Here is a 13,196-nt window from a genome sequence, read left to right as displayed (position 1 = left end):
TTTTTCGTATAGAAAAAGTTCATCGGAGATAATTTTTTTCGTATAGAAAAAGTTCATCGGAGATGACTTTTTTCGTATAGAAAAGTTTATCGGAGATGACTTTTCGACTTTTCGTATAGAAAAGTTCATCGGAGATGACTTTTTTCGTATAGAAAAAGTTCATCGGAGATGACTTTTTTCGTATAGAAAAAGTTCATCGAAGATGACTTTTTTCGTATAGAAAAAGTTCATCGAAGATGACTTTTTTCGTATAGAAAAAGTTCATCGAAGATGACTTTTTTCGTATAGAAAAGTTCATCGGAGATGACTTTTCGACTTTTCGTATAGAAAAGTTCATCGGTGATGACTTTTCGTATAGAAAAGTTCATCGGTTCATCGAAGATGACTTTTCGTATAGAAAAGTTCATCGAAGATGACTTTTCGTATAGAAAAGTTCATCGAAGATGACTTTTCGTATAGAAAAGTTCAGAAAAGTTCATCGAAGATGACTTTTCGTATAGAAAAGTTCATCGAAGATGACTTTTCGTATAGAAAAGTTCATCGGAGATGACTTTTCGTATGGAAAAGTTCATCGAAGATGACATTTCGTATAGGAAAGTTCATCGAAGATGACTTTTCGTATAGAAGAGTTCATCGGAGATGACTTTTCCTATAGAAATGTTCATCGGAGATAATTTTTCCTGTGGAAAATTTATTCGAAATTATAGAAGAAAACTATTTAATGAAATTATTTATTATTCTACTTATATTTTCTCCACCTTCAAAGGTATACCCTGCTTACCAGGACACAATATAATGCCCTCTTTACTATAGACCATCGGTACAGGTGTTTCAGAACAAACGGAAAATTTGAAATTTCGTAAAAGCAACACTAGACCAACAATAATTTGCATTTTACCAAAACGCAGACCAATACAATTACGAGGACCATCACCGAATGGCATGTGGAGTACAGAATCACGTTCGGCCATATTTGCTGGCGAGAAGTTTTCAGGATTGAAAACATCGGGTTGAGAGAAGTAACGTTCATCACGTTGTAAGGCTGCTGTGGGTATTATGACAGGCATACCCTTTTTGATGATGAATTCCGCCGGGTGATTAGGCACAGGGAAGTCTTCCAGGGCCACACGATTTAGAAACGGAGCAATGGAGTGGATGCGCAGGGTTTCTAGAAAACAAATTCGGTTAGTTCTTTGAAATTTCGTTTTATTAATTGGGAAATTTTAGTCACCATTCATAACCTGTTCCAAGTAGGTCATTTCCTTCATACATTCATAGGAAAACTGTTGCTTATGTTTGTCCAACACCTCTGAGATTTCCTTGCGCACCTTTTCCTGGAAATCTTCATGACAAGCCAGTTCATAGAGTATAAAAGCCAATGAGGAGGCAGATGTCTCATAACCAGCCAATAAAAACAAAAATGCCTGGGCAGCAATTTCTCCAAAACTCAATTTTGTCAACTCCTCTCCATTTTCCGATTTTGTTAGCGGATTATTTTTCAAGGCGATTAACATATCCATAAAATCATTACATCTGATGTTGTTCTCTTCGCGATAATTTACAGTGTCCCTAATGAGACCCATAAAATATTTCTCCACTTCGGGTATGGTCTCCTTGAGATGCCAGCGCCTTGCCAATTGGGGGAAATTTAAACGAAATGCCACACCCAAGACTCCACCACGATATTCCACCATTGCCCTGCGGCCCATTGTGCGAAATTCCGATTTGGGATTTTTCAGGCTATTTGTTTCAATGCCAAATGCACAGCTACCAATCACATCGGAGGTAAAACGAGCCATTATATCGGCTACTTCAATGATGTCTGTGTTTGTTAAGTTCTCCTCAAACACCCTTACCACTTCTTGGCCCAACTTCTCCATAAGAGGAAATATTAATTTCATTTTTCCCGAAGTAAATGCCGGTGACAGTTGGGCACGCATATTCTTCCATTTGGGACCATCCAAATTAAACAACTGCCCCGACAATGGATCATCTTCGGGATTGTGAAACATACCACGGTCACTGAATTTGGCGAAGTCTTTTATCAAAATTTGTTTTATTAGCTGGGGATCCACAACCATGGCCGAGGGTTTGGTAAACCAATAGAAACCAAAACACGGCCCCGTGTTTTTGTATTTGTCATACACTGTCTGAACACATTCGGCAATTGAACGATTTTCCGTAAGACCCTTAAAGTTGCCCAACATCCAGTGAGGAGGATCATGGGCTACATTTCGTCGCTTCCAATAGTTATAGTGTTCGCGTATTTTAGTGACCACATAGCCAACTAATATTGCGAAAGCAGCGATAAATAGCGTTATAAACAACATTTCGATAATATTTTTGTTCTCGAAGCTTTCTGTTCAGCCCAACATTTAAAATATAACTAACTAATGCAACAACATACATTTGGCGTAAGATTGTGGTGTTGACACACATCTACAGTGGAGGGTGCTCAGCGTTGAGTGTTGATAAGAGACTCTCTTTCATTACCTCAACAAAGGCCAATATTAACTGGGAGGCAATGTTGGTATTTTGTTCTGCGTCGAAAAGGGCTGTTCATGCATCACAGAGAGAGCGGCATTTTCGTGAGCTTTCCAATATTTGCCGAGAGGCAGGAAGCCATAATTCAGCAAGATAGCTATAGATCGCATGTCACAGTGTTTCAAAATGATTTTAATTAATATAAAAATATTTTTAATGATTTTACGGTCAGATAGATCTCTCCGGAGAATTATCTGTAGACTTAAAAAAAATCACGACTATTTGTCTCAAAAATAAATTAAAAAATCCACGACTATTTGTCTCAAAAATAAATTAAAAAATCCACGACTATTTGTCTCAAAAATAAATTAAAAAATCCACGACTATTTGTCTCAAAAATAAATTAAAAAATCCACGACTATTTTTCTTAAAAATTGTTTAAAAAATCCACGACTATTTGTCTTAAAAATTGTTTAAAAAATCCACGACTATTTGTCTGAAAAATTGTTTAAAAAATCCACGACTATTTGTCTGAAAAATTGTTTAAAAAATCCACGACTATTTGTCTGAAAAATTGTTTAAAAAATCCACGACTATTTGCCTCAAAAATAAATTAAAAAATCCACGACTATTTGTCTCAAAAATAAATTAAAAAATCCACGACTATTTGTCTCAAAAATAAATTAAAAAATCCACGACTATTTGTCTCAAAAATAAATTAAAAAATCCACGACTATTTGTCTCAAAAATAAATTAAAAAATCCACGACTATTTGTCTCAAAAATAAATTAAAAAATCCACGACTATTTGTCTCAAAAATAAATTAAAAAATCCACGACTATTTGTCTCAAAAATAAATTAAAAAATCCACGACTATTTGTCTCAAAAATAAATTAAAAAATCCACGACTATTTGTCTCAAAAATAAATTAAAAAATCCACGACTATTTGTCTCAAAAATAAATTAAAAAATCCACGACTATTTGTCTGAAAAATTGTTTAAAAAATCCACGACTATTTGTCTTAAAAATTTTTTAAAAAATCCACGACTATTTGTCTCAAAAATAAATTAAAAAATCCACGACTATTTGTCTTAAAAATTGTTTAAAAAATCCACGACTATTTGTTTTAAAAATTGTTTAAAAAATCCACGACTATTTGTCTGAAAAATTGTTTAAAAAATCCAGGACTATTTGTCTGAAAAATTGTTTAAAAAATCCACGACTATTTGTCTCAAAAATAAATTAAAAAATCCACGACTATTTGTCTCAAAAATAAATTAAAAAATCCACGACTATTTGTCTCAAATATAAATTAAAAAATCCACGACTATTTGTCTGAAAAATTGTTTAAAAAATCCACGACTATTTGTCTGAAAAATTGTTTAAAAAGTCCACGACTATTTGTCTGAAAAATTGTTTAAAAAATCCACGACTATTTGTCTGAAAAATTGTTTAAAAAATCCACGACTATTTGCCTCAAAAATAAATTAAAAAATCCACGACTATTTGTCTTAAAAATTGTTTAAAAAATCCACGACTATTTGTCTCAAAAATAAATTAAAAAATCCACGACTATTTGTCTCAAAAATAAATTAAAAAATCCACGACTATTTGTCTCAAAAATAAATTAAAAAATCCACGACTATTTGTCTCAAAAATAAATTAAAAAATCCACGACTATTTGTCTCAAAAATAAATTAAAAAATCCACGACTATTTGTCTCAAAAATAAATTAAAAAATCCACGACTATTTGTCTCAAAAATAAATTAAAAAATCCACGACTATTTGTCTCAAAAATAAATTAAAAAATCCACGACTATTTGTCTCAAAAATAAATTAAAAAATCCACGACTATTTGTCTCAAAAATAAATTAAAAAATCCACGACTATTTGTCTGAAAAATTGTTTAAAAAATCCACGATTATTTGTCTGAAAAATTGTTTAAAAAATCCACGACTATTTGCCTCAAAAATAAATTAAAAAATCCACGACTATTTGTCTTAAAAATTGTTTAAAAAATCCACGACTATTTGTCTTAAAAATTGTTTAAAAAATCCACGACTATTTGTCTCAAAAATAAATTAAAAAATCCACGACTATTTGTCTGAAAAATTGTTTAAAAAATCCACGATTATTTGTCTGAAAAATTGTTTAAAAAATCCACGACTATTTGCCTCAAAAATAAATTAAAAAATCCACGACTATTTGTCTTAAAAATTGTTTAAAAAATCCACGACTATTTGTCTTAAAAATTGTTTAAAAAATCCACGACTATTTGTCTGAAAAATTGTTTAAAAAATCCACGACTATTTGTCTTAAAAATTGTTTAAAAAATCCACGACTATTTGTCTGAAAAATTGTTTAAAAAATCCACGACTATTTGTCTGAAAAATTGTTTAAAAAATCCACGACTATTTGTCTTAAAAATTGTTTAAAAAATCCACGACTATTTGTCTGAAAAATTGTTTAAAAAATCCACGACTATTTGCCTCAAAAATAAATAAAAAAATCCACGACTATTTGTCTTAAAAATTGTTTAAAAAATCCACGACTATTTGTCTTAAAAATTGTTTAAAAAATCCACGACTATTTGTCTCAAAAATAAATTAAAAAATCCACGACTATTTGTCTCAAAAATAAATTAAAAAATCCACGACTATTTGTCTCAAAAATAAATTAAAAAATCCACGACTATTTGTCTCAAAAATAAATTAAAAAATCCACGACTATTTGTCTCAAAAATAAATTAAAAAATCCACGACTATTTGTCTCAAAAATAAATTAAAAAATCCACGACTATTTGTCTCAAAAATAAATTAAAAAATCCACGACTATTTGTCTCAAAAATAAATTAAAAAATCCACGACTATTTGTCTCAAAAATAAATTAAAAAATCCACGACTATTTGTCTGAAAAATTGTTTAAAAAATCCACGACTATTTGTCTCAAAAATAAATTAAAAAATCCACGACTATTTGTCTCACAAATAAATTAAAAAATCCACGACTATTTGTCTCCAAAATAAATAAAAAAATCCACGACTATTTGTCTTAAAAATTGTTTAAAAAATCCACCACTATTTGTCTCAAAAATAAATTAAAAAATCCACGACTATTTGTCTCAAAAATAAATTAAAAAATCCACGACTATTTGTCTGAAAAATTGTTTAAAAAATCCACGACTATTTGCCTCAAAAATAAATTAAAAAATCCACGACTATTTGCCTCAAAAATAAATTAAAAAATCCACGACTATTTGTCTGAAAAATTGTATAAAAAAATCCACGACTATTTGTCTCAAAAATTGTTTAAAAAATCCACGACTATTTGTCTGAAAAATTGTTTAAAAAATCCACGACTATTTGCCTCAAAAATAAATTAAAAAATCCACGACTATTTGTCTCAAAAATTGTTTAAAAAATCCACGACTATTTGTCTGAAAAATTGTTTAAAAAATCCACGACTATTTGTCTGAAAAATTGTTTAAAAAATCCACGACTATTTGTCTGAAAAATTGTTTAAAAAATCCACGACTATTTGCCTCAAAAATAAATTAAAAAATCCACGACTATTTGTCTTAAAAATTGTTTAAAAAATCCACGACTATTTGTCTCAAAAATAAATTAAAAAATCCACGACTATTTGTCTCAAAAATAAATTAAAAAATCCACGACTATTTGTCTCAAAAATAAATTAAAAAATCCACGACTATTTGTCTCAAAAATAAATTAAAAAATCCACGACTATTTGTCTGAAAAATTGTTTAAAAAATCCACGATTATTTGTCTGAAAAATTGTTTAAAAAATCCACGATTATTTGTCTGAAAAATTGTTTAAAAAATCCACGACTACTTGCCTCAAAAATAAATTAAAAAATCCACGACTATTTGTCTTAAAAATTGTTTAATAAAATCCACGACTATTTGTCTGAAAAATTGTTTAAAAAATCCACGACTATTTGTCTTAAAAATTGTTTAAAAAATCCACGACTATTTGTCTGAAAAATTGTTTAAAAAATCCACGACTATTTGCCTCAAAAATAAATAAAAAAATCCACGACTATTTGTCTTAAAAATTGTTTAAAAAATCCACGACTATTTGTCTTAAAAATTGTTTAAAAAATCCACGACTATTTGTCTTAAAAATTGTTTAAAAAATCCACGACTATTCGTCTCAAAAATAAATTAAAAAATCCACGACTATTTGTCTCAAAAATAAATTAAAAAATCCACGACTATTTGTCTCAAAAATAAATTAAAAAATCCACGACTATTTGTCTCAAAAGAAAAATTGTTTAAAAAATCCACGACTATTTATCTCAAAAATTGTTTAAAAAATCCACGACTATTTGTCTGAAAAATTGTTTAAAAAATCCACGACTATTTATCTCAAAAATTGTTTAAAAAATCCACGACTATTTGTCTGAAAAATTGTTTAAAAAATCCACGACTATTTGTCTGAAAAATTGTTTAAAAAATCCACGACTATTTGCCTCAAAAATAAATTAAAAAATCCACGACTATTTGTCTGAAAAATTGTGTAAAAAAATCCACGACTATTTATCTCAAAAATTGTTTAAAAAATCCACGACTATTTGTCTGAAAAATTGTTTAAAAAATCCACGACTATTTGTCTGAAAAATTGTTTAAAAAATCCACGACTATTTGCCTCAAAAATAAATTAAAAAATCCACGACTATTTGTCTCAAAAATAAATTAAAAAATCCACGACTATTTGTCTCAAAAATAAATTAAAAAATCCACGACTATTTGTCTCAAAAGAAAAATAAAAAATCCACGACTATTTGTCTCAAAAATAAATTAAAAAATCCACGACTATTTGTCTCAAAAATAAATTAAAAAATCCACGACTATTTGTCTCAAAAATAAATTAAAAAATCCACGACTATTTGTCTCAAAAATAAATTAAAAAATCCACGACTATTTGTCTCACAAATAAATTAAAAAATCCACGACTATTTGTCTCCAAAATAAATAAAAAAATCCACGACTATTTGTCTTAAAAATTGTTTAAAAAATCCACGACTATTTGTCTTAAAAATTGTTTAAAAAATCCACCACTATTTGTCTCAAAAATAAATTAAAAAATCCACGACTATTTGTCTCAAAAATAAATTAAAAAATCCACGACTATTTGTCTGAAAAATTGTTTAAAAAATCCACGACTATTTATCTCAAAAATTGTTTAAAAAATCCACGACTATTTGTCTGAAAAATTGTTTAAAAAATCCACGACTATTTGTCTGAAAAATTGTTTAAAAAATCCACGACTATTTGCCTCAAAAATAAATTAAAAAATCCACGACTATTTGTCTGAAAAATTGTGTAAAAAAATCCACGACTATTTATCTCAAAAATTGTTTAAAAAATCCACGACTATTTGTCTGAAAAATTGTTTAAAAAATCCACGACTATTTGTCTGAAAAATTGTTTAAAAAATCCACGACTATTTGCCTCAAAAATAAATTAAAAAATCCACGACTATTTGTCTCAAAAATTGTTTAAAAAATCCACGACTATTTGTCTGAAAAATTGTTTAAAAAATCCACGACTATTTGTCTGAAAAATTGTTTAAAAAATCCACGACTATTTGTCTGAAAAATTGTTTAAAAAATCCACGACTATTTGCCTCAAAAATAAATTAAAAAATCCACGACTATTTGTCTGAAAAATTGTTTAAAAAATCCAGGACTATTTGTCTGAAAAATTGTTTAAAAAATCCACGACTATTTGTCTGAAAAATTGTTTAAAAAATCCACTACTATTTGTCTCCAAAATTAATAAAAAATCCACGACTATTTGTCTTAAAAATTGTTTAAAAAATCCACGACTATTTTTCTCAAAAATAAATTAAAAAATCCACGACTATTTGTCTCAAAAATAAATTAAAAAATCCACGACTATTTGTCTCAAAAATAAATTAAAAAATCCACGACTATTTGTCTGAAAAATTGTTTAAAAACCCACGACTATTTGTCTCAAAAATAAATTAAAAAATCCACGACTATTTGTCTCAAAAATAAATTAAAAAATCCACGACTATTTGTCTGAAAAATTGTTTAAAAAATCCACGACTATTTGTCTGAAAAATTGTTTAAAAAATCCACGACTATTTGTCTGAAAAATTGTTTAAAAAATCCACGACTATTTGTCTCAAAAATAAATTAAAAAATCCACGACTATTTGTCTCAAAAATAAATTAAAAAATCCACGACTATTTGTCTCAAAAATAAATTAAAAAATCCACGAATATTTGTCTCAAAAATAAATTAAAAAATCCACGACTATTTGTCTCAAAAATAAATTAAAAAATCCACGACTATTTGTCTCAAAAATAAATTAAAAAATCCACGACTATTTGTCTCAAAAATAAATTAAAAAATCCACGACTATTTGTCTCAAAAATAAATTAAAAAATCCACGACTATTTGTCTCAAAAATAAATTAAAAAATCCACGACTATTTGTCTCAAAAATAAATTAAAAAATCCACGACTATTTGTCTCACAAATAAATTAAAAAATCCACGACTATTTGTCTTAAAAATTGTTTAAAAAATCCACGACTATTTGTCTTAAAAATTGTTTAAAAAATCCACCACTATTTGTCTCAAAAATAAAAATAAAAAATCCACGACTATTTGTCTCAAAAATAAATTAAAAAATCCACGACTATTTGTCTGAAAAATTGTTTAAAAAATCCACGACTATTTGCCTCAAAAATAAATTAAAAAATCCACGACTATTTGTCTCAAAAATTGTTTAAAAAATCCACGACTATTTGTCTGAAAAATTGTTTAAAAAATCCACGACTATTTGCCTCAAAAATAAATTAAAAAATCCACGACTATTTGTCTCAAAAATAAATTAAAAAATCCACGACTATTTGTCTGAAAAATTGTTTAAAAAATCCACGACTATTTGTCTGAAAAATTGTTTAAAAAATCCACGACTATTTGTCTGAAAAATTGTTTAAAAAATCCACGACTATTTGTCTGAAAAATTGTTTAAAAAATCCACGACTATTTGTCTGAAAAATTGTTTAAAAAATCCACGACTATTTGCCTCAAAAATAAATTAAAAAATCCACGACTATTTGTCTGAAAAATTGTTTAAAAAATCCACGACTATTTGTCTCAAAAATAAATTAAAAAATCCACGAATATTTGTCTCAAAAATAAATTAAAAAATCCACGACTATTTGTCTCAAAAATAAATTAAAAAATCCACGACTATTTGTCTCAAAAATAAATTAAAAAATCCACGACTATTTGTCTCAAAAATAAATTAAAAAATCCACGACTATTTGTCTCAAAAATAAATTAAAAAATCCACGACTATTTGTCTCAAAAATAAATTAAAAAATCCACGAATATTTGTCTCAAAAATAAATTAAAAAATCCACGACTATTTGTCTCAAAAATAAATTAAAAAATCCACGACTATTTGTCTCAAAAATAAATTAAAAAATCCACGACTATTTGTCTCAAAAATAAATTAAAAAATCCACGACTATTTGTCTCAAAAATAAATTAAAAAATCCACGACTATTTGTCTCACAAATAAATTAAAAAATCCACCACTATTTGTCTCAAAAATAAATTAAAAAATCCACGACTATTTGTCTCAAAAATAAATTAAAAAATCCACGACTATTTGTCTCAAAAATAAATTAAAAAATCCACGACTATTTGTCTGAAAAATTGTTTAAAAAATCCACGACTATTTGTCTCAAAAATAAATTAAAAAATCCACGACTATTTGTCTCAAAAATAAATTAAAAAATCCACGACTATTTGTCTCAAAAATAAATTAAAAAATCCACGACTATTTGTCTGAAAAATTGTTTAAAAAATCCACGACTATTTGCCTCAAAAATAAATTAAAAAATCCACGACTATTTGTCTCAAAAATTGTTTAAAAAATCCACGACTATTTGTCTGAAAAATTGTTTAAAAAATCCACGACTATTTGTCTGAAAAATTGTTTAAAAAATCCACGACTATTTGTCTTAAAAATTGTTTAAAAAATCCACGACTATTTGTCTTAAAAATTGTTTAAAAAATCCACGACTATTTGTCTTAAAAATTGTTTAAAAAATCCACGACTATTTGTCTTAAAAATTGTTTAAAAAATCCACGACTATTTGTCTTAAAAATTGTTTAAAAAATCCACGACTATTTGTCTTAAAAATTGTTTAAAAAATCCACGACTATTTGTCTTAAAAATTGTTTAAAAAATCCACGACTATTTGTCTTAAAAATTGTTTAAAAAATCCACGACTATTTGTCTTAAAAATTGTTTAAAAAATCCACGACTATTTGTCTTAAAAATTGTTTAAAAAATACACGACTATTTGTCTTAAAAATTGTTTAAAAAATCCACGACTATTTGTCTTAAAAATTGTTTAAAAAATCCACGACTATTTGTCTCAAAAATAGTTTAAAAATCCACGTCTTTTTGTCTTAAAATTTTTTTAAAAAATCCACAACTATTTGTCTCAAAAATTGTTTAAAAAATCCACGACTATTTGTCTCAAAAATTGTTTAAAAAATCCACGACTATTTGTTTTAAAAATTGTTTAAAAAATCCACGACTATTTGTCTTAAAAATTGTTTAAAAAATCCACGACTATTTGTCTTAAAAATTGTTTAAAAAATACACGACTATTTGTCTTAAAAATTGTTTAAAAAATCCACGACTATTTGTCTTAAAAATTGTTTAAAAAATCCACGACTATTTGTCTCAAAAATAGTTTAAAAATCCACGTCTTTTTGTCTTAAAATTTTTTTAAAAAATCCACAACTATTTGTCTCAAAAATTGTTTAAAAAATCCACGACTATTTGTCTCAAAAATTGTTTAAAAAATCCACGACTATTTGTCTTAAAAATTGTTTAAAAAATCCACGACTATTTGTCTTAAAAATTGTTTAAAAAATCCACGACTATTTGTCTCAAAAATTGTTTAAAAATCCACGACTATTTGTCTGAAAAATTGTTTACAAAATTCACGACTATTTGTCTCAAAAATAAATTAAAAAATCCACGACTATTTGTCTCAAAAATAAATTAAAAAATCCACGACTATTTGTCTGAAAAATTGTTTAAAAAATCCACGACTATTTGTCTGAAAAATTGTTTAAAAAATCCACGACTATTTGTCTGAAAAATTGTTTAAAAAATCCACGACTATTTGTCTCAAAAATAAATTAAAAAATCCACGACTATTTGTCTCAAAAATAAATTAAAAAATCCACGACTATTTGTCTCAAAAATAAATTAAAAAATCCACGACTATTTGTCTCAAAAATAAATTAAAAAATCCACGACTATTTGTCTCAAAAATAAATTAAAAAATCCACGAATATTTGTCTCAAAAATAAATTAAAAAATCCACGACTATTTGTCTCAAAAATAAATTAAAAAATCCACGACTATTTGTCTCAAAAATAAATTAAAAAATCCACGACTATTTGTCTCAAAAATAAATTAAAAAATCCACGACTATTTGTCTCAAAAATAAATTAAAAAATCCACGACTATTTGTCTCAAAAATAAATTAAAAAATCCACGACTATTTGTCTCAAAAATAAATTAAAAAATCCACGACTATTTGTCTCACAAATAAATTAAAAAATCCACGACTATTTGTCTTAAAAATTGTTTAAAAAATCCACCACTATTTGTCTCAAAAATAAATTAAAAAATCCACGACTATTTGTCTCAAAAATAAATTAAAAAATCCACGACTATTTGTCTGAAAAATTGTTTAAAAAATCCACGACTATTTGCCTCAAAAATAAATTAAAAAATCCACGACTATTTGTCTAAAAAATTGTGTAAAAAAATCCACGACTATTTGTCTGAAAAATTGTGTAAAAAAATCCACGACTATTTGTCTCAAAAATTGTTTAAAAAATCCACGACTATTTGTCTGAAAAATTGTTTAAAAAATCCACGACTATTTGCCTCAAAAATAAATTAAAAAATCCACGACTATTTGTCTCAAAAATAAATTAAAAAATCCACGACTATTTGTCTGAAAAATTGTTTAAAAAATCCACGACTATTTGTCTGAAAAATTGTTTAAAAAATCCACGACTATTTGTCTGAAAAATTGTTTAAAAAATCCACGACTATTTGCCTCAAAAATAAATTAAAAAATCCACGACTATTTGTCTGAAAAATTGTTTAAAAAATCCACGACTATTTGTCTTAAAAATTGTTTAAAAAATCCACGACTATTTGTCTTAAAAATTGTTTAAAAAATCCACGACTATTTGTCTTAAAAATTGTTTAAAAAATCCACGACTATTTGTCTTAAAAATTGTTTAAAAAATCCACGACTATTTGTCTTAAAAATTGTTTAAAAAATCCACGACTATTTGTCTTAAAAATTGTTTAAAAAATCCACGACTATTTGTCTTAAAAATTGTTTAAAAAATCCACGACTATTTGTCTTAAAAATTGTTTAAAAAATCCACGACTATTTGTCTCAAAAATAGTTTAAAAATCCACGTCTTTTTGTCTTAAAATTTTTTTAAAAAATCCACAACTATTTGTCTCAAAAATTGTTTAAAAAATCCACGACTATTTGTCTCAAAAATTGTTTAAAAAATCCACGACTATTTGTCTTAAAAATTGTTTAAAAAATCCACGACTATTTGTCTTAAAAATTGTTTAAAAAATCCAC

At 26.9% G+C, this 13,196-nt stretch overlaps 1 protein-coding gene across 1 annotated transcript; it reads right to left on the bottom strand.

Annotated features, from left to right (window-relative positions):
• Positions 1-722: 722 nt before the first annotated feature.
• LOC141387614 (cytochrome P450 6a9-like) lies at positions 723-2,467 on the bottom strand. Its single transcript, XM_073957528.1, has 2 exons — positions 1,232-2,467; positions 723-1,168 (listed from the first exon to the last, which is right to left on the bottom strand). The coding sequence occupies exons 1-2, from the start codon at positions 2,328-2,330 to the stop codon at positions 744-746; spliced, it is 1,524 nt and encodes a 507-aa protein (XP_073813629.1). The 5' UTR covers positions 2,331-2,467; the 3' UTR covers positions 723-743.
• Positions 2,468-13,196: the final 10,729 nt, after the last annotated feature.

The sequence above is a fragment of the Musca autumnalis genome, unplaced genomic scaffold (assembly GCF_047663935.1).
Source record: "Musca autumnalis isolate F117 unplaced genomic scaffold, ASM4766393v1 scaffold_5, whole genome shotgun sequence".
In the NCBI taxonomy this organism is placed as follows: domain Eukaryota; kingdom Metazoa; phylum Arthropoda; class Insecta; order Diptera; family Muscidae; genus Musca; species Musca autumnalis.
This window is presented reverse-complemented; position numbering and strand designations above follow the sequence as displayed.

Bases quoted from the DNA above. Each gene is read 5' to 3' on its own strand.
- LOC141387614 (XM_073957528.1), bottom strand. From the start codon at position 2,330: ATGTTGTTTATAACGCTATTTATCGCTGCTTTCGCAATATTAGTTGGC. The intron at 1,169-1,231 runs GTGACTAAAATT...TTTGTTTTCTAG, and splicing joins CTTGGAACAGGTTATGAATG to AAACCCTGCGCATCCACTCC.